General features: G+C 43.7%; 1 protein-coding gene across 2 annotated transcripts in view; it reads right to left on the reverse strand.

Moving 5' to 3' along the window:
* atp9b (ATPase phospholipid transporting 9B) overlaps nt 1-20,591 on the reverse strand; it is a 361,204-nt gene that overhangs the window by 131,748 nt on the left and 208,865 nt on the right. For both annotated transcript variants that reach the window (XM_085993631.1, XM_085993632.1), the window contains exons 10-11: nt 17,922-17,997; nt 1,727-1,803 (exon numbers count right to left, since the gene is read on the reverse strand). In XM_085993631.1, the coding sequence (XP_085849757.1) occupies nt 1,727-1,803; nt 17,922-17,997 (153 nt within the window). The remainder of the gene's footprint in view (nt 1-1,726; nt 1,804-17,921; nt 17,998-20,591) is intronic.

Raw genomic sequence — 20,591 nt, forward strand, 5'->3', positions numbered from 1 at the left:
ACTTATTCTTTGTTTCTGAACAGTGACCTACTGTTAGGGCTAATCTCAGTAAGGACATTACCAAGCATTGAGTGGTCAGAATGCTTGAATAATAATGCTCACTTTATTCAACACCGTATGTGGTAACGTCTGATGTAACAGCTAAAATTCTGCTGCCTTGCAAAGCTTATGTAGGGTTTACCAGGAGCAGCATTTTGCTAATTGGCACAAACGGCTTTATTTTAAAAGCAGCATACATTCTAAACATATTAGCGTTGCTCTTGGATTATTTTAACTGCATGCCGCAATTACACGTTAAAAATAATGACCATACCTATCCTTGTAATGCAAGGCAAATTTTTACGGAAATTGATATTATTCAGAACTAACAATGCTAGTCTGAAGGAAAGCATAATGATACATCCCATTATTATTCACACAATGACTCAGAGCACCTACCTCTGTGTCGGAGACAGTTGAAAGCATCTTTTTATTAGAAAAACAAATCAATATGCTCTAGGGCTTACAATAACTGCTGCAGGCAATTTGTATTATCACTCCTTTCACAGGGATCCACGCTTAGTATTCATTGTCATAAGTTATTCTATGAAACGACTGACTGTCACAATTGATGAGTTGTAGTGCCTTTTTTGATAAGCTCAATCAAGTAAATTTCCATCAAGTGTGCTACATCATTTCCACTTGTGGATAAATACAATTGCATTAAACAGGGTAAAATATTACCTTTTACATAAATGAGCACCAGCGTCATTCATAAAATATTAAATGTAACCAAGATCTATAACTTATTTCCTGAAAATGCACAAAGTAATGAACATTGAGAAACTTCTGAAAAGGGATTAGATTTTAGGTGGCTTCAATCTGGCCTTGGGTTTTCAATAGTCACCTATTTAATTACCGTACAAGGCTGCACTGAATGTTTTTAAAATAAACACAGAATTGCATCATTTTATATTAAGCCGAGAAAGGAACTTTTTCACCTTTTTAATGTAGAAAAGAACATGTCAGTACAATAACAGGAAACTATCCAAACAGTAAATGAAAACAACACGATTACGTGAATTCAGAACAGGAGTACTGTAAAAGCAATAATAGTATTGATGCCAAAGGTTCTTAAAGCCATTACTGCAGCTGGTTAAGATTCTTACCCAATTGAAATGCATTTTATAGATTAAGTGCACAAACCGTTTTGATCAATTATGTTAAGCTAGGTCACTTTTAAGTAAATTCCATTAATTTTTGTGCATACTTAAATCATTCCTGCCTGAAAGCAAGAACAAAAAAATAAAGATCACCAGGAAAATGGTAGATGATGGTAGCCGACAGCAAAAAGCAAACGTGACTTTTAAAATTTCAAATTTGATCCATTCTTGTTCCTCTTAGGTCAATACAATTTACTCATCAAGAATCTGTTTGGTATTCACAAGTTACCATCTTGTTATGCCTTAACATGTTTGACATTGCGCTCGATTTGTGAAGTGCTTGCTGTCTCGAGGCAAATTATGCATTTGGAAACTTGATTTCTGAGCTGCAACAATTTGTGCACAGAAAAGATAAGGTAAATATCTGTAAAACAAACTTGTCAAAATAAACAGGAAATGGGGATGCGAGAGAGAAATTGCCTGGCACAAATTTGAAACACTCGAAGAGGCCAATTTAAATAGCTAAATTTTACAAGTGCAACGAAGAAAGGATAAAGCTGCTTTAAAACTATACTGGAACTTACCTTATTTTTGGGATTGGAAGTATTCATTACACTGCGAGTTTCTTTTCCAGTATAAATTACCACCCCTATCACTGTACCTGTAAAAAATAGGCGATAATAAAAACATGTTTTGAATCAAGGAGCTGTTGCCAATTTTCACTGCTACAAAGAGCCTGACTTGACAAAATTATGTATCATGTTACGTAAAGGCATGTATGCCAAAATAATGGGATGCATAATATCCACATACAGAATCCACATCCAGGAAATTAATGCTAAATTTTGCAGCTAGACTTTAGAACAGTTGGGAGGAAAGAATTAAACATTTCTGAAAACTTAAAAAAAAAAAGCAAAATAAATGATAAAACCCTAGAATGGAAAGCTGTCTCTCTTAACAGGGATTGATTGATCAATAACCACATCTTATTCATCACTTTATTATTTCAGCTTAATTTCCAAGGTATTTTATAAGTAATAATTTTTAAAGATCAATGTAATAGTTTTATTAAGAGTACTCATCAAAAAGCACAGAGCACATTTTAAAAAATATTTCTGAAATCATGTGGAGCACAGTGGAAAAAAATAGATTCAGCGAATCGCTTTTGGCAGTTAGGAGGGTGAGAGGAATTAGCAAACAACTCATTAAAGGTACTAAATTACAGTAGAGACAGACCAGCATCACAATGAACGTAGTTAACAATTCAGAATTCCAAACTTCCGACATTAACAAGCTATGAAACACACCAGCTTCTGACCTTTACTTGCCCTTTAAACACTAAACATAATAGCGTGGAGCAGACCAAGGCGCACATTATTGTACGTTACTTAAAAATCGGTACTCAAAAAGATTAGAAAAATTACCCTGCTTATTCTCTCATCTACCAATTAAGAAAAACTTGTCATGAGTAACTATACCACAAAAATTGTCTAATTCTTCTCGTTTGGCCTCTGGCAAAGTATCATATGCTCAATACTCTAAGGGTTCATTTTGTTCTGGCACAGAATGCCTGGAAAAATATCTTAATGTGCTGAGAATTTGTGACTATCCCTGTGGTTGATAGTAACAGACAAAATCCTGTTTAGACACGCAGCCACTACATATCGAGGTCAAGCTGTGGGTCAAGGTCAGGCTAAGGAAGAGTGCTTAGGGAATTGCGTGGGGAACACCTCAAAACCTTCAGCTCCTATTGCTGCTGCACTGACAATTACAGAGGAGACAGGCCACAGATCAATACTGTGGAGGATCACTAACACCAGACTGATGTAAGTATATGAGGGTTCAATGCACAGTGGAAAAATAAGATGCAATAAATCCAGACGATAAGTGTCCCATTAGTATTTTTATTAGTTGATGCCATTTCTGAAAGGTTTATTAATAAGGCATAAGTGGTATATTGATACAAGGTGGTCCCTGCTGGATATTACAAAGCAAACCTCAAGTATAATATAGCAATGTAGATGGGAAATGCATTCACTCAGCATTTGTCTCAACTAATGGGTTGTAATAAACCATCCTAGTATGCTATCGCTTTCCCAACAAAGGGAAAAATGCCAATTCCACAATTCAAAATTATAGTAGAGCTCGGCTATATGCATTAGGCCATTAATGGACCAAAAAAGACTTATAATCGGACTCATATGGAAGGAAGTGTCTATGCATTACTGTAAATATTTCCTATATGGGGGGAAACTTTGATGCAATGAAAAGCTGCCTAGAAGTGAGCTTCACTGCAATCAAGTTTCTCAGTTATGTAAAAGTAAATGGTTCAAGCCATTACAACATGCCTAGTCCCTTTTAAATGTTTGTTATTTCTATTACAGCATACCACCATTACCATGAGAATTTGATACAGTGCTACTGTGCAAGCATAGACATCATACTGGATTACATTTCTATGGATCACCTCCTCGAGTTAGATATATTTCTTAAGGCTAAAGGGATCAAGAGATATGGGGAGAAAGCAGGGACAGGGTACTGAATTTGGATGATCAGCCATGATCGCATTAAATGGTTGAACAGGCTCAAGGGGCCGAATGGCCTACTCCTGCTCCTATCTTCTATGTTTCTATGTAACATCGCCTGTCTCCGCCCATTCCTCAGCTCATCCGCTGCCGAAACCCTCACCCATGCCTGTGTTACCTTTAGACTTGACTATTCTAATGCTCTCCTCATTGGCATCCCAGCTTGCACCCTCCCTAAACTTGAGCTCACCCAAAATTACACTGCCCGCATCCTAACTCACACCAAGTCCTGTTCACCCATCACCCTGTGCTCGCTGACCTACACTGGCTCCCAGTCTGGCAACACCTTGATTTTAAAATTCACATCCGGGTTTTCAACTCCTTCCTTGGCCTTGCGCTTCCTTCTCTCTACTTGCCATTCATCAGCCCAAACATGAATGTTGTCCAGGTCTTGCTGCATGTGGGCATAGACTGCTTCATTATCTGAGGGGTTGCAAATGGAACTGAACACTGCAATCAGCGAACTCACCCCACTTTTGACCTTATGATGGAGGAAAGGTCATTGATTAAGCAGCTGAAGATGGTTGGGACTAGGACACTGCCCTGAGGAACAACTGCAGCGGAGATGATTGGCCTCCAACAACCACAACCTCCAACAACCACAACCATCCCCCGTTGTGTTAGGTATGACTCCAGCCAGTGTCAATGATAGCACTGTCAATGACACCTTCCATCACTTTGCTGATGATTGAGAGTAGACCGATGTGGCCGTAATTGGCCGGATTGGATTTGTCCTGCTTTTTTGTGGACTGGACATACCTGGGCAGTTTTCCACATGATCGGGTAGATGCACCTGGAGTAGCTTGGCTAGAGGCGCGGCTAGTTCTGGAGCACAAGTCTTCAGCACGACAGCCGGGATGTTGTTGGGGCCCATAGCTTTTGCTGTATCCAGTGCGCTCAGCTGTTTCTTGACATCACGTGGAGTAAATCGAATTGACTGAAGACTTGCTTCTGTCTTCTTCTTTCGTATGGTAGTAGCAAAGCAAATCAAATGTCAATATCTAAGTCAACATATCCAGGCCAAAGCTTCCTGTGCAACAGCATGGATATCTTGTCGGTTGCCTGCAAATTTCCTCTGAGGGCAGCGTTCAATGATGTGCTCAAAGGTCTGATTAGGAGCTCCAGAGTCGCATGATGGGGATGCTTTAATCTTCCATCTATGGAGAAGGTGGCAGCATCTACCATAACCGGTTCTGAGGCGGTTGATGGTTGTCCACTGTTTGCAAAGAAGGTTTGATCCTTCAGGTTGTACTGTGGAGTCCGCTATAAGGAATCCATTTGGTATGTCACAGTTCTTCCAAGCATTTTGCCATCGGTCATCAAGGTGGAGAGGAGATTGCTAAAGGGCTTCGGCGACGGTCCAAAATGGCCTTCTAGATTTGAGACGAGTTGGTGGTAATTTATTCAAGTCAGTCTGGATCAGCATATCTTTACTGGTGTAGCTGTTGTATTCTCTGGAGACTGCAGATTGTCGGTGGTGTGATGTTTGCAAGCACGGGCAGCCAAGGCGTTGGCGTCAATAAAAGCATACCGGTGATAATTCTCAAAGTAGATGTCAGCTAGACATCAATGGGTTTGACATGCAGACTTGATGGCCATGCCGGACAGCAGTACTCCACTGTAGAGTACACCAGGGCAAGTGCTGCCGTATGGAGGGTTTGAGCCTCTGCTCCCCATGTGGATCCGACGAGTTTCTGGATCAAGTTGCCCTACTCTTTCGTTTCTTCCCAAGGTTCTGGAGATGCTGTCTATACGACAGGGTGCCATCGAGTGTGACTCCTAAATAGGAGGGTTTTTTGGCATGGTTTACCTCTGCGCCGCAGAAGGAGACTTTCAAAGCTTGGTTTGCTTGATGGGTGTCGAGGTGGAATGTCGAGGGGACGGTCTTTTGCGGGTTTGGCCCAAGTCCCCGTCAGGGGAAGGAGGCCTCCATCCTCTGTAAATCACTGGTCAGGGTCTCCTCGGTGATGGCCATGCACAACATGAATCTGTCCAAGGCAATGTCATCAGCAGATACAAACTTGCGGGACTCTGTTCCGGGCAGGTCACTGGTGTAAACATTGAATAACATGGGTGCCAGGACAGAACCCTGTGGGAGTCTGTTGTTCAATGTCCTACATATGCTCTTCTGGGTGCCAGTGTACACACATTTGCTAAGCATGGAGTTGAGAACATGAATCATTGTCCTGCAGCGTAAAATGGTTGGGAGCTTGAAAAGCAGTTCATACTGTGTTATACACTGCTGACAAGTCCATGAGTACTACGGCAGTCTTGAGCTGGCGCTGGAAGCCTGCTTTGATGTGCGTTGTTAAAGCCACCACTTGGTGTGGGGACCTCAGGAGTCCGAGATGGATCATCCACTCGGCACTTCTGGCTTAAGATGGTTGCAAACGTTTCAGCTGTGTCTTTAGCACTCGCATGCTGGGCTCTACCATCATTGAGGATGGGTATGTTCATGGAGCTCACCAATAACCTGCTCACCGATGCTCAATTTGGGTTCTGCCAGAACCACTCGGCTCCAGACCTCATTGCAGCCTTGATCCAAACATGGACAAAAGAGCTGAATTTCAGAGGCGAGGCGAGAGTGAATGCCCTTGACATTAAGGCAACATTTGACCCAGTGTGGCATCAAGGAATCCTAGCAAAACTGAAGTCAATGGGAATCAAGGGAAAGATTCTCCACTGGCTGGAGTCATACCTAGCACAAAGGAAGATGGCTGTGGTGGTTGGAGGCCAATCATCTCAGCCCCAGAACATCACTGCAGGAGTTCCTCAGGGAAACTCCTAGGTCCGATCATCTTCAACTGCTTCATCAATGAGCTGCCCTCCATCAGCAGGTCAGAAGTGGGGATGTTTGCTGATGATTACACAGTGTTCAGTTCCATTCGCAACTCCTCAAATAATGAAGCTGTCTACGCCCACATGCAGCAAGACCTGGACGACATTCAGGCTTGGGCTGATAAGTGGCAAGTAACATAAGTGGCAAGTAACATTCGCGCCACACAAGTGCCAGGCAATAACTATCTCCAGCAAGAGAGCGTCTAACCACTGCCCTTGACATTCAACAGCAATACCATCGCCGAATCCCCCAACATCAATATCCTGGGGGGTCACCATTGATCAGAAACTTAACTGGACCAACCACATAAATACTGTGGCTACAAGAGCAGGTCAGAGGCTGGGTATTCTGCGGCATATGTCTCATCTCTCGACTCCCCAAAGCCTTTCCACCATCTACAAGGCACAAGTCAGGAGTGTGATGGAATACTCTGCACTTGCTTGAATGAATGCAGCTCCAACAACACTCGAAGCTCGACACCATCCCGCTTAATTGGCACCCCATCCACCACCTTAAACATTCACACTCTCCACCACTGGCTCACCGTGGCTGCAATGTGTACCATCTACAAGATGCACTGCAGCAACTCATCAAGGCTTCTTTGACAGTACCTCCCAAACCCACAACCTCTACCACCTCGAAGGACAAGGGCAGCAGGCGCATGGGAACACCATCACCTGCAAGTCACACACTATCCTGACTTGGAAATATGTCACCGTTTCTTCAGTCACGGTCAAAATCCTGGAACTCCCTCCCTAACAGCACTATGGGAATACCTTCACCACACTGACTGCAGCAGTTCAAGGCGGCGGCTCACCACCACCTTTTCGAGGGCAATAAATGCAGGTCTTGCCAGCGACGCCCACATCGCAGCAACAAATTTTTAAAAATTCACGACTGGATGTGGCAGGACTGCAGAGTTTTGATCTGATCTGTTGGTTGTGGGATCGTTTAGCTCTGTCTATAGCACGCTGCTTCCGTTGTTTAGCATGCATGTAGTCCTGTGTTGCAGCTTCTCCAGGTTGGCATCCCATTTTTAGGTACGCCTGGTGCTGCTCCTGGCATGCTCTTCTACACTCCTCATTGAACCAGGGCTGGTCCCTTGGCTTGATGGTAATGGTAAAGTGAGGGATATGCCAGGCCATGAGGTTGCAGATAGTGTTGGAATAAAATTCTGCTGCTGCTGATGCCCCACAACGCCTCATGGATACCCAGTTTTGACCGTTTATTTCTGGAGGGATAGAGTTGAAAGTAGCGAAGTTATGCTAAACTTGTATCAAACCTTGGTTAGACCACACTTGGACTACTGTGTACAGTTCTGGTCACCATGTTATTAAAAGTATATAGGGGCATTGGAGAGGGTGCAATTTTTTTTTTACAAGGTTGATATCAGAACTGCAAGGTTGTAACCATCAGGAAAGGATTAACAGGCTGGGTCGCTCTTCTCTTGAAAAGAGAATGTTGAGGGGTGACCCAATAGAGATATTTAAAATGATGAAAGGTTTTGATAGAGTAAACACAGAGTGTGTTTCCACTTGTGGGGAAGAGCAAAACTCAGAGGTCACCAATATAAGATAGTCACCAAGAAATCCAAGAGGGAATTCAGAAGGAACTTCTTTACCCAGAGAGGTGAGCATGTGGAACCTTGCTGAGGTGAACAGTATAGATATATTTAAGGGGAAGCTAGATAAGCAAATGAGGGAGAAGGGAATGGGGGTTATGCCAATAGCATTAGATGAGAAAGGATGGGAGGAGGCTCAAGTGGAGCATAAACACCGGCAAGGACTGGTCGGGCCGAGTTGCCTGTTTCTATGCTGTATATCCTATGTAATTCATTAGTGAATGAGCTGAAAGGAAAGTTAACAAAAAAATTCAGTATTCAAATCTATTGTTCCATTATACAACAGCTACAGAATTGAAACTTTGGATTTTGAAAGTTGCTCCTTAGAAGGCAGAATCATTCAGAAGTTCCACAACCTCGCTTCTCCGTGATTTTTTTCTGTACTCTGGGAATAAAAGGGAAATGAAGAAAACAAGTGTAGGAATAATTTGAACAGAGAGGGGCTTTTGAGAGCCCAAGCTCTGAAAGCTGCATTCTTGGAACAAATTGTGAAAAGTCTTTTATACTTGAGTGTGGCACATACAGGTCTAATTCCAGATAGCAGCAAGACCAGGAAAAATAACCACAACCGGTGAATGAAAAGTTCACTGCTGAGGGTGTACCAGCATGACTCGGGGAGCTGGTAGTAATACTGTCCACTCGACCTAGATTTTGGACCAAATGACGAGCCTTGCACCAATAATCAATCTGAAAAGTGCCATGGCTGAAAATATGGAAATTGATTCTCCTCCGGATCCCTGTTGAAGAAGCAGACAACTGTTCTGGTATCTAACAAAAAGTATGGACTGGAGAAGGCTTGGAAGTGGTGCTCAGTGTATATATAGATAATAATTTTGACTTGGCTATGAGAACACAATCTTGAAATTTGCTTCAAGACACAAAAGCAGGAAGCTTGGCAAATAGGAAGGAGGACTGTAAGAGCATTCAGGAAGAAGTAGTCAGGTTAGTGGAATGGGCAGAGAGGTGATGATGACAGTTAATGTGGGTAAGTGTGATGTAATACATTTTTAGAGAAAAAAAACAAGTAATGGGAGCATATACTTAATGAAAAGATACTGATGTGGGTGAACAGACGCACCCAATGGTTCAAATACATAATTCCCTGAAAGTGAGTGTACAAGGTAAATAAAGCCACAACAAGGCCAATAGAACTTTGGGTCATAGAGTACAAGAGTAAACAGCGTAATAATGAAATTATACAAAACGTTGGTTCAGCCACAGTTAGATTACTATGTAATGTTTTGAGAGGATATTTAAAGTCATAGAGAGCAAACAGTATAGATTCACCAGGATGATGCTGGTGATGGACACTCTTAGGAAAGACTGGAGATAATGAGACTATTTCCACTAAAGCAGAGAAGACCAAGAGAAAATGTAATCAAATGATGAGTTTTGAAGAGTGAAGAGAGAAAGACTATTTTCCCTGGTTGGAAAGATTATTTCCTCTGGTTGAGGAGCAAGTGATGAAGAGAAATATTACACAGGGATGTTGAGAGTATGAAACGCTTGATCACGGGTTGAAGTAGCGACCATTGCATCTTCAGGGAACGCTGGATAAATATTTGAAGCAGAGGAAGATGTAAAGCAAGAGAGAAGACACCGGGCAGTAGGATTAGTGTTGGATTGCTCTAGTGAAGAGCTAGCACAGACACAACTAGCTCAATCTGTGCATTAATCTTTCACCGTTGTCTGGGCCTTAAGTTCATTGATCCTGTTTGAGGCTACCCAGCCTTCAGCACAGCAAGAGAAATCACGGTGATGACTGCAGCTCGTAAATTAAAATACCTGGTTCAATGATCAAATCTATCAACTCAAATTCAGAGAAGATTTGGTTTACCTGCACCATGTGTGACAATGGCAAATGTCGGCAGTACAAGATTAAGTTGGATAGATCTTGCATTCAATATCCCATTCAGACCCAGAATTTGCAGGAATTTCTCTCTTGTTGCATCGAGATGGGCCAAGCTCTCAGCCTCCCTTCTGTAATGTCAGGAATTACCCAGAGGGTAGGAAGGCCACACCAAGAGTCTGGTTTTCTTCTAGCACCTTTACCTTGTGTAAATAGCCTGACAAATCAGCAGGCTGCATCTCAATCTTAAATCTACTCTCCTTCATAATGGGTTACTGCAGCCTGCAGCTCACAATTCCCATGTTTTATCAGTAATAGAGACTGAAATATATTACAGGGTCTGCTTGCTATAACAGATTGAAATTACACCCTTTTTATCAATACAATGGTATAACTTGAAGTGGAATGAGTGTGTCTACTGAGCAACCAAAACCTGTTAGATACACTGCTCCAAATCAGCCTGAATCAAAGCATTTCTTGGCTTAATTTTTGACAAATAAAAATCTATCCCTTCACAGACAACTTGTCTCCAATCTATCATTTTAAAATTCAACAAAGCAAGTGGAAACCATCTTAGAACAGAGTTTCCACAACTTTTAATAAATATAAAATCGTACTACAGGAAACTCTTTTATCCGGCACCAACGGGACCGGCGTGGTGCCAGTTGATCAAAAAGTCCAGATTACAGAGAGGTATACTTACCAAGGTACGAGAGCCCCGTACATGGCCACAGGTGCAGGAGCACCAGTTACACGGCCACAGATCCAGGAGCACCAGTTACACGGCCACAGATCCAGGAACCCCAGTTACACGGCCACAGATCCAGGAACCCCAGTTACACGGCCACAGATCCAGGAACCCCAGTTACACGGCCACAGATCCAGGAACCCCAGTTACACGGCCACAGATCCAGGAACCCCAGTTACACGGCCACTGATCCAGGAACCCCGGTTACATGGCCACTGATCTATAGTAAAACTTACCTGAACCTACTCCTGAATTTTGCCAGTTAAGAGATTTTTCTGGATATTTAAGTGCCTGTAAAAAGAGAGTTTCCTGTAGTAGATCTCGTGATGTTTGTCATGGGCGGACCAGGACATGAAGTGCAGTATGTATTATAAACTATGGTCCCGTGACAGCCTAATCATTGTAATGCAGCAAATTTACATAAGCAATATAATCACACCTGGCTCGAAGATAAAATATTACATGCTTTACATACCTGTAGCGCAAGATACAACAACTTGTATTTATATGGCGCTTCAAAGGAGTGTTATAAGACAAAAAAAATTGACACCAAGCCACATAAGAAATTAGGGCAGATGAAAGAGATGTTTTAAGGAGTGTCTTAAAGGAGGAAAGAGAGGTAGAGAGGTTTAGGTAGGGAGTTCCAGAGCTTAGGGCCTAGGCAGCTGAAGGCACGGCCACCGATGGTTGAGCGATTATAATCAGGGATGCTCAAGAGGACAGAATTTGAGGAGCGCAGATATCTCGGGGAGTTGGGGCGCGTTGTGCAACTGAAGGAGATTAGAGAGATAGGGAGGGGGGATTTAAAACCAAGGATGAGAATTTTGAAATCAAGGCGTTGCTTAACGGGGAGTCAATGTAGGTCAGCGAGCACAGGGGTGATGGGTGAACGGGACTTGGTGCGAGTTAGGACATGGGCAGCAGAGTTTTGGATCACTAAGTTTACGTAGGGTGGAATGTGGGAGGCCAGCCAGGAGTGCATTGGAATAGTCACGTTTAGAGGTAACAAAGGCATGAATGAGGGTTTCAGCAGTGGATGAGCTGAGGCAGGGGCGGAGACTGCCAATGTTACAGAGGTGGAAATCGGTGGTCTTAGTTATGCCACGGATATGTGGTCGGAAGCTCATTTCAGGTTCACAGATGTAATATTTGTAATACCAATACCTATCACTTTACAAAACTTGCTCAAGATGGAAGTAACTTTGTATTTCCCTCTGCAAAATCTATTCCCAGTTATTAGCATAGCTTTCTAGTTCTCTTCCAGAACATCATCTTCCAGAACTCGATAGACTCTGGAGCAGTACCCATGGATTGGAGGGTAGCTAATGTTACCCCACTATTCAAAAAAGGTGGTAGAGAAAAAGCAGGGAATTATAGACCAATAAGCCTGACATCGGTAGTGGGGAAAATGCTAGAGTCCATTATAAAAGATGTAATAGCAGAGCACTTGGAAAGCAGCGACAGGATCGGACAAAGTCAACATGGATTTACAAAAGGTAAATCATGCTTGACTAATCTACTGGAATTTTTTGAGGATATAACTGATAAAATAGATAAGGGAGAACCAGTGGATGTGGTGTATTTGGACTTTCAGAAGGCTTTCGATAAGGTCCCGCACAAGAGATTAGCGTGCAAAATTAAGGCACATGGGATTGGGGGCAAGGTATTGACTTGGATAGAGAACTGGTTGGCGGACAGAAAACAAAGAGTTGGAATAAACGGGTCGTTTTCCGAGTGGCAGGCAGTGACTAGTGGGGTACCGCAAGGATCGGTCCTAGGACCCCAGCTGTTCACAATATATATTAATGATCTGGACGAGGGAATTGGATGTAATATCTCCAAATTTGCAGACGACACAAAGCTGGGTGGGAGGGTAAGCTGTGAGGAGGATGTCGGGAAACTCCAGTACGATTTGGACAGGTTGGGTGATTGGGCAGAAACATGGCAAATGCAGTATAATGTGGATAAATGTGAGGTTATCCACTTTGGTGGCAAAAACAGGAAGGCAGATTATTTGAATGGCAATAGATTGGGAGAAGGGGAAGTGCAAAGAGACCTGGGTGTTCTTGCGCACCAGTCGCTGAAGGTAAGCATGCAGGTGCAGCAGGCGGTTAAGGCGGCAAATGGTATGTTGGCCTTTGTAGCAAGAGGGTTCGAGTACAGGAACAAGGATGTCTTGCTGCAGTTGTACAGGGCCTTGGTGAGACCGCACCTTGAGTATTGTGTGCAGTTTTGGTCGCCTTATCTGAGGAAGGACGTTCTTGCCATGGAAGGAGTGCAGCGAAGATTCACCAGGCTGATTCCTGGGATGGCAGGAATGACGTATGAGGAGAGATTGTCTCGATTGGGCTTATACTCACTGGAGTTTAGAAGATTGAGAGGGGATCTCATCGAAACCTATAAAATTCTGTCAGGCCTGGAAAGACTAGGTGCAGGAAGGATGTTTCTGATGGCTGGGGAGTCCAGAACCAGGGGTCATAGTCGAAGGATAAGGGGTAAGCCATTTAGGACTGAAATGAGGAGGAATTTCTTCACCCAGAGAGTGGTGAACCTGTGGAATTCTCTGCCAGAGGGCGGTGGAGGCCAGTTCATTAAATATATTCAAGAAGGAGTTGGATATATTTCTTAAGGCTAAAGGGATCAAGGGATATGGGGAGAAGGCAGGGACAGGGTACCGAATTTGGATGATCAGCGATGATCTCATTGAATGGCAGAGCAGGCTCAAAGGGCCGAATGGCCTACTCCTGCTCCTATCTTCTATGTTTCTATGTTTCAGCCTCCTGTGGTGGATTTACAGTATTTGCTCAAGATACAATTGTTTTAACTCTCCAATCTTTCCTCAAACCTTTCTCAGATATTCACAGAATTAGATATTTTTCCTCCTTATTTCCCGCAGTGAATTTGGGGAAACTGTCATTTGGTATAACATTCCCAAGTTGATTTCCACCCCCCCCCCCCCCCACCCCACCCCAAATCAAATTTCTTGTCCAGGTGGTTATTTGCCATGGGCTGGGTCCGGCTGACTCCAACTGCAATGATCAACACCTCAAATAGCCCCTTAAAGCCCCAGTGCGAATACCAATTCCCCTCAGCAATACACAGAAAAACCTCATCCCAAACACCATTAACTCAGAATTCTTGATGGCTTAGATTGTATGAAATACTGAAAAAACAAATCTTTCTTCCACTGTGCCTGACATTTATTTATAAATGTCGTAGATGTAACTTATCTAGATTTTCAAAAGGCCTTCGATAAGGTGCCCCATAATAGACTGATGAACAAGGTCAGGGAATGCGGAGTCAGGGGACAAGTAGCAGAATGGATAGCTTGCTGGCTTCAAGTCAGAAAGGGAGAGTAAGAAAGAAAGACTTGCATTTTCATGTCGCCTTTCATGACCACTGGACGTCTCAAAGCGCTTTACAGCCAATGAAGTACTTTTAAGAGTGTAGTCACTGTTGTAATGTGGGAAACGTGGCAGCCAATTTGCACACAGCAAACTCCCACAAACAGCAACGTGATAATGACCAGATAATCTGTTATGTTGGTTGAGGGATAAATATTGGCCAGGACACCGGGGATAACTCCCCTGCTCTTCTTCGAAATAGTGCCATGGGATCTTTTACGTCCACCTGAGAGCGCAGACGGGGCCTCGGTTTAACGTCTTATCCAAAAGACGGCACCTCTGACAGTGCAGCACTCCCTCAGCACTGTACTGGAGTGTCAGCCTAGCTTTATGTGCTCAAGTCCCTGGAGTGGGACTGGAACCCCAGGGGTAAAGGGTAGCAACTCACAGTGGCAGGAGGTGGGTAGTGGTGTTCCACAAGGATCAGTGCTGGGACCACTGCTGTTCACAATTTACATTAACGATTCAAAAACAATTTCTAATTTTGCATATGACACCAAATTTGGGGGGGGGGGGGGGGGGGAAGATAGTCAATACCAAAATGCCAAGAAGGACTGCAACAACTTACAGGAGGACATTAATAAACTTGCAGAATGGGCAAATAATTGGCAAATGAAGTTCAACACAGATAAAAGTGAGGTATTACATTTTGGTTAGAAGAATAGGGAGGTCACTTATTACTTGGAGGGTGCGAGTCTAGGTTGGGTAAATGTAAGAAGTCACACGCCAGGTTATAGTCCAACAGCTTTATTTGAAGCTTGTGATTTCAAATAAAGCTGTTGGACTATAACCTGGTGTAGTGTGACTTCTTACATTTGTCCACCCCAGTCCAACTCCGGCATCTCCACGCCATAGGTGGGGTAGAGGAACAAAGGGATCTCGGAGTACAAATACACAAATCACAAAGTTGTCGACACAGGTTAACAAGGCCATAAAAAGAAAAGCAAACCAAGCACTAGGGTTTATTTCTAGAGGGATAGAATTGAAAAGTAGGGAAGTTATGCTAAACCTGTATCGAACCTTGGTTAGACCACACTTGGAGTGCTGTGTGCACTTCTGGTTGCCATATTATAAAAAGGACATAGAGGCACTGGAGAGGGTGCAGAGATGATTTACAAGGATGATACCAGAGATGCGAGGGTATACATATCAGGAAAGGATGGACAGGCTGGGTCTCTTTTCTCTTGAAAAAAGGCTGAGGGGTGACCTAATAGAGGTCTTTAAAATTATGAAAGGTTTTGACAGAGAGTGGATAGAGCGAGAATGTTTCCACTTGTGGGGAAGAGCATAACTAGAGGTCATCCATCTAAGATAGTCACCAAGAAATCCAATAGGGAATTCAGAAGAAACTTCTTTATCCAAAGAGTGGGGAGAATGTGGAACTCGCTACCACAGGGTGTGGTTGAAGTGAATACAGGTAGACTACCCTTTATCCGGACTTCCGAAAACCGAAACCCTCTAAAAACCGAAGGTTTTTTCGTTCAGCGTAAGTCGTGCGTACGAACGAAAAAACCTTCGGTTTTTAGAGGGTTCCGGTTTCGGAAGTTCGGATAAAGGGTAAGTCGTGCGTACGACCCCCCGCCGGCCCCGACAACCGCCGACCCCGCCAGCCCCGACAACCGCCGACCCCCCCGCGGACCCCGCCAGCCCCGACAACCGCCGACCCCGCCAGCCCCGCCAACCGCGGACCCCCCCGGCCCCGACAACCGCCGACCCCCCCGCGGACCCCGCCGGCCCCGCCAACCCCCCCCTGCGGACCCCGCCGGCCCCGACAACCGCCAGCCCCGACAACCGCCGGCCCCGACAACCGCCGATCCCCCCCGCGGACCCCGCCAGCCCCGACAACCGCCGACCCCCCCGCAGACCCGACAACCGCCGACCCCGCCAGCCCCGACAACCGCCGACCCCCCCCCCGCGGACCCCGCCGGCCCCGACAACCGCCGACCCCCGCCGACCTTACGCTGAGCGTCAGCGTAAGTCGTGCGCACGACCCCCCGCCGCGGACCCCCGCCGACCCCTGCCGACCCACCTTCCGAAATCCGAAATTCTCCTTTATCCGAAACTCGGCTGGTCCCGAGGTTTTCGGATAAAGGATAGTCTACCTGTACTATAGATGCATTTAAGGGGAGGCTGGACAAGCCTGAGGGAGAAGGGAATAGAGGGTTATGCTTTGATAGATTTAGATGAGGAAGGACGGGAGGAGGCTCGAGTGGAGCATAAACGCCAGCATGGACTAGTTGAGCCAAATGGCCTGTTTCTGTTCCGTATATCCCATGTAATGGTAGCCATTGAGACACATGGCTGCAAGACAGTCAGGACCGGAAACTAAATACACCAGGTTAAAAGGGCTACAGGAAAGATAAGGAAAATGGTAGAGGGGGAGGAGTAGCATTAGTGATTATGGGTGAAATCACTTCAAATGATGAGAGGTAAGCAGGCAGTGCAACCTTTATGGGTAGAATTAAGAAATAGGAAAGGATTTAAGACTGTAGTGGGAGTTGTGTATAGGCCCCCTGGTAGCAGCTGTGATGTGTTAGAATGTATAAATGCAGAGATTAGACAAGCTGGCCTTTATATCTAGAGGACTAGAATACAAGGGGGTAGAAATTATGCTTCAGCTGTACATAGCCCTGGTTAGACCACACCTGGAGTACTGTGAGCAGTTCTGGACACCACAACTTTGGAATTAAATATTGGCCTTGGAAGGAGTGCAGTTTAGATTTACCGGAATGATATCAGGACTCCAAGGGTTAAATAATGAGGAGAGATTACACAAATTAGGGTTGTACTCCCTGGAATTTAGGAGGTAACGGGGTGATTTGATCGAAGTATTCATGAAATTAAGGGGAACAGATAGGGTAGCGAGAAACTATTTCCACTGGTTGGGATGTCTAGGACTAGGGGACATAGTCTAAAAAAAAGAGCCAGGCCGTTCAGGAATGAAGTTAGGAAAGACTACACGCAAAGTGTGGTAGAAGTTTGGAACTTCCTTTCACAAATGGTTATTAATGCTAGGCCAATTGTTAATTTTAAATCTGAGTGATAGATTTTTGTTAACCAAAAGTATTAAGGTATATGGGGCAAAGGCAAGTATATGGAGTTAGATCAGCCATGATCTAATTGAATGGCAGAACAGGCTTGAGGGGCTAAATGGCCTACTCCTGTTCCAATGTTCAGGCTGTCTAAATAATTTGCAGCAGCGTGAATGACTATGCCGAATTCAAATGCTACAGTATGCATAGATCTTTTAATAATGCAGTATATTTACAATGCACAAACTGTTATTCTATCTGAGGTGTTATAATTATAAACAAATCAAAATTTATCAATCTTAGTATAACATCTTTTTACTTCTTAGTTGCGACTTTTATAGCTCTAAAAGTTACTAGAAAAATTCATAACGGCACTCAAATTAGTTTTGCTTAATTAGAATTAGTCTTATTTAAAATCACTATAAAAAAATCAATTCAGTTAACAAATTTAGAGTTTTCCCAAAATACACACTGGTGTCGCATTTAAAAATAAATGATTTTCTATAAACCAATAGTGAACAGCAACAGAACAAGCCGAATGTAAAGAAGTACATCACCTGATTCATAACTATCTCCAAATTATTTTGCAATTATAAAATCCCATTTGTTTTGGTTTAAAAGCAATGCCATAAAACTTCAAAGGGTTATATGTTGTCTCAGTAACAACTCATATGGTATGAGTAACCAAATAACATACTCACCAGAAGCTACTACAGTGCTGGCCCAAAGTGTGTTTTCTGTACCCAGACTTTCATGGACGGAAGGGTCACTATCTTCCTGCAATTAAATAAATGCAAAATATTTTGCATTCGTGCAAAAAAAATGCTCAGCGTTAATATAAAACAATTCTTTGCCAGTAATGCTTACAACTGCAAAATAGGGTTAAAACTGACGGGTAACATTCTAGGATTATTGATCTTTAAATCAGATTACAACACTGGGTGTAATATTTTTGCTGTACTGCAAACAGAGGGTCAGAGAATCTATTGCAAGAGGAATTCTGTTGCATAAAATCAATGGGATTCCTTTTGTTTCCTCACCAATGTTCTTCCCTTGCTCCTAAAGGCATCAGCTACTTGCTGGTGTGTGGTTCTGTAGAGGGCTTTCAGTAGTTCACCAAGTGACCATTATTCAACAACGTGTATCTACCCCCATGTGGAAATCACTTGATCTCAATCCTATGCTCGCTCAGTATCCAGACACACTAAATCATGTGTAGGAGTGGGAAACCAGGTCCAATTTCCCCCGCTCTAACCCAGGGCAGAGACCAATTGTAGTTCCTGCACCTCTGCTCCTGGCTGAGATCAATTATCTTAGTGCAGCTGAAAGATTAAATCTGAGACATTCTTGGTCTGTACAGCTCAAATACACACTGAATAAAACAGTCAGTCAGTGGAGCTAAACTTAATGTTATTTCAAAGGAAGCTCTTTCCTAATGCTTTTTGCATAGCCATATTAAAGCAACATTAAGATCATAATCATGCTCAAAATCCACTATTCATAACAGAACCTGTGCACTAATGCACATTAGTTACCAATCAATAGGTTTTCAATCACAAAAGTAAGGCAGGACAACATCAAAGTTCTACGATTTCTGTTTTGACCATAATAGCAATCTTGTTATCGGGTCAATGTTACCCACATTAGCAGACATCACATTCTAAAGTACAACAGATGTCCAGTTAGTCGACAAATACAATTGAGTGGAACTTTGTGCACAAACCACCAGCCTGGCAAGAAGCAGTGAACATTTGGATGTCACCCATGAATACAATTTTCCACCTCAATGTCCAGATGTTCAGACTCCTCAGGAGAAACTGAAGCATGTTCTTGAATAGGGACTCACCAAATTTCACCTGCACTTTGAAAATTGGCACGTTAGCAGGTGACTGTGTAAACAGAAACCATTCAGATAGCTGTACCACACAAGAGTTTGTCTGGCCTGCTATTTTACCACATGCCCACAAGCTTTCCCAAATGAGCTTTGCTGCAATTCACATAATAGATGTCAATCATAACCCTGCAAAGGTATGATTAGATAGCATCAAAAGATGGATTCTGACAACTTGTTCATTTCAGAATGTGCCTGTATTTGGACGCCACGTGTTCACTCCATCAACTGAGGCAATGCTATTGTAACGTTATGTATTGGGTCAAGTTTTTAGTAGGGGAAGGGATTACACCAAACTCCTCCTTGTGGAAGTCCTTCAAGGGGAGCCCTTCGCTAAAACCTTGCCTTTCTATTTAAGAGAAATGTTTCGGTGTTTATGGGTTGATTCCACAGCAGTTTGGGATTTAATGACCGTTTCAGCCTAAACTAATACGCATTCTGTAGTCAAGGCAACGGTCTCAGGAAGCTGCACTCAACTAGTACCAATGTCAGTGGATGGCAGACCAGAAGCCAAATTTAAATGTTGAGCCAATGTGTGATTGGTGCAGGAGTAGGTTATGTGGGGTCTGGCCACCCTCCAGGGCTTTTCCTCATCAGTGTTGGAGTTACTGAACACAGTGCAACTGACATCTCTTAACTGTGATCTTGCTTATTTTTTTCATCTAATTTTGGAGTAGAGGAGTTGTTCTGAACTGAGTTGGACCCAAAGAATAATTTTTTTTGGATTCATTCTCTGGATGTAGGCGTGGTTGGCAAGACCAGCATTTATTACCCATCCCTAGTTGCCCTTGAGAAGGTTATGGTAGGCCTTCCTGAACTGCTGCAGTCCTCGTCAGATACCTCCACAATGCCATTAGGTCGGGAACGCCAGGATTTTGACTGAGCGACAGTGAAGGAACGGCAATATATGCCCAAGTTAGGATGGTGTGAGACTTGGAGGTGGTGGTGTTCCCATGCACCTGCTGCCCTTATCCTTCTAGGGAGTGGCAGTCACAGGTTTAGGAATTGCTGCTGAAGAAGCCTTGATGGGTTGTTGCAGTGATAGATAGTACACACTACAGCCATGTTGCGCCAGTGGTGGAGGGACTAAATGTTTAAGCCAGTGGATGGGTGCCAATCAAGCGGACTGCTTTGTTCTGGATATTGTTGAGCTTCTCGAGTGTTGGAGCTGCACCCATCCAGCCAAGTGAAGACTATTCCATCACACTCCTGACTTGTACCTTGCAGGTGGTAAAGGGGCTTTGGGGACTCAGGAGGTGAACCACTCACCGCAGGACACCCAGCCTCTGACCCGTTCTAGCAGCCACGACATTTATGTGGCTGTTCAGTTTAAGTTTCTGGTCAATGGTGACTACCAGGATGTTGATGGTGGGAGTCTGGGCAACGGTAATGCCACTGAATGTCATGGGGAGGTGGTTACGCTCACTCTTGTTGGTGATGGCCAATGCCTGAAAATTGTGTGGTGCGAATGTTACATGCC

The sequence above is a fragment of the Somniosus microcephalus genome, chromosome 7, assembly GCF_052327205.1.
Source record: "Somniosus microcephalus isolate GS21.2 chromosome 7, FLI_Smic_1.0, whole genome shotgun sequence".
NCBI lineage: Eukaryota > Metazoa > Chordata > Chondrichthyes > Squaliformes > Somniosidae > Somniosus > Somniosus microcephalus.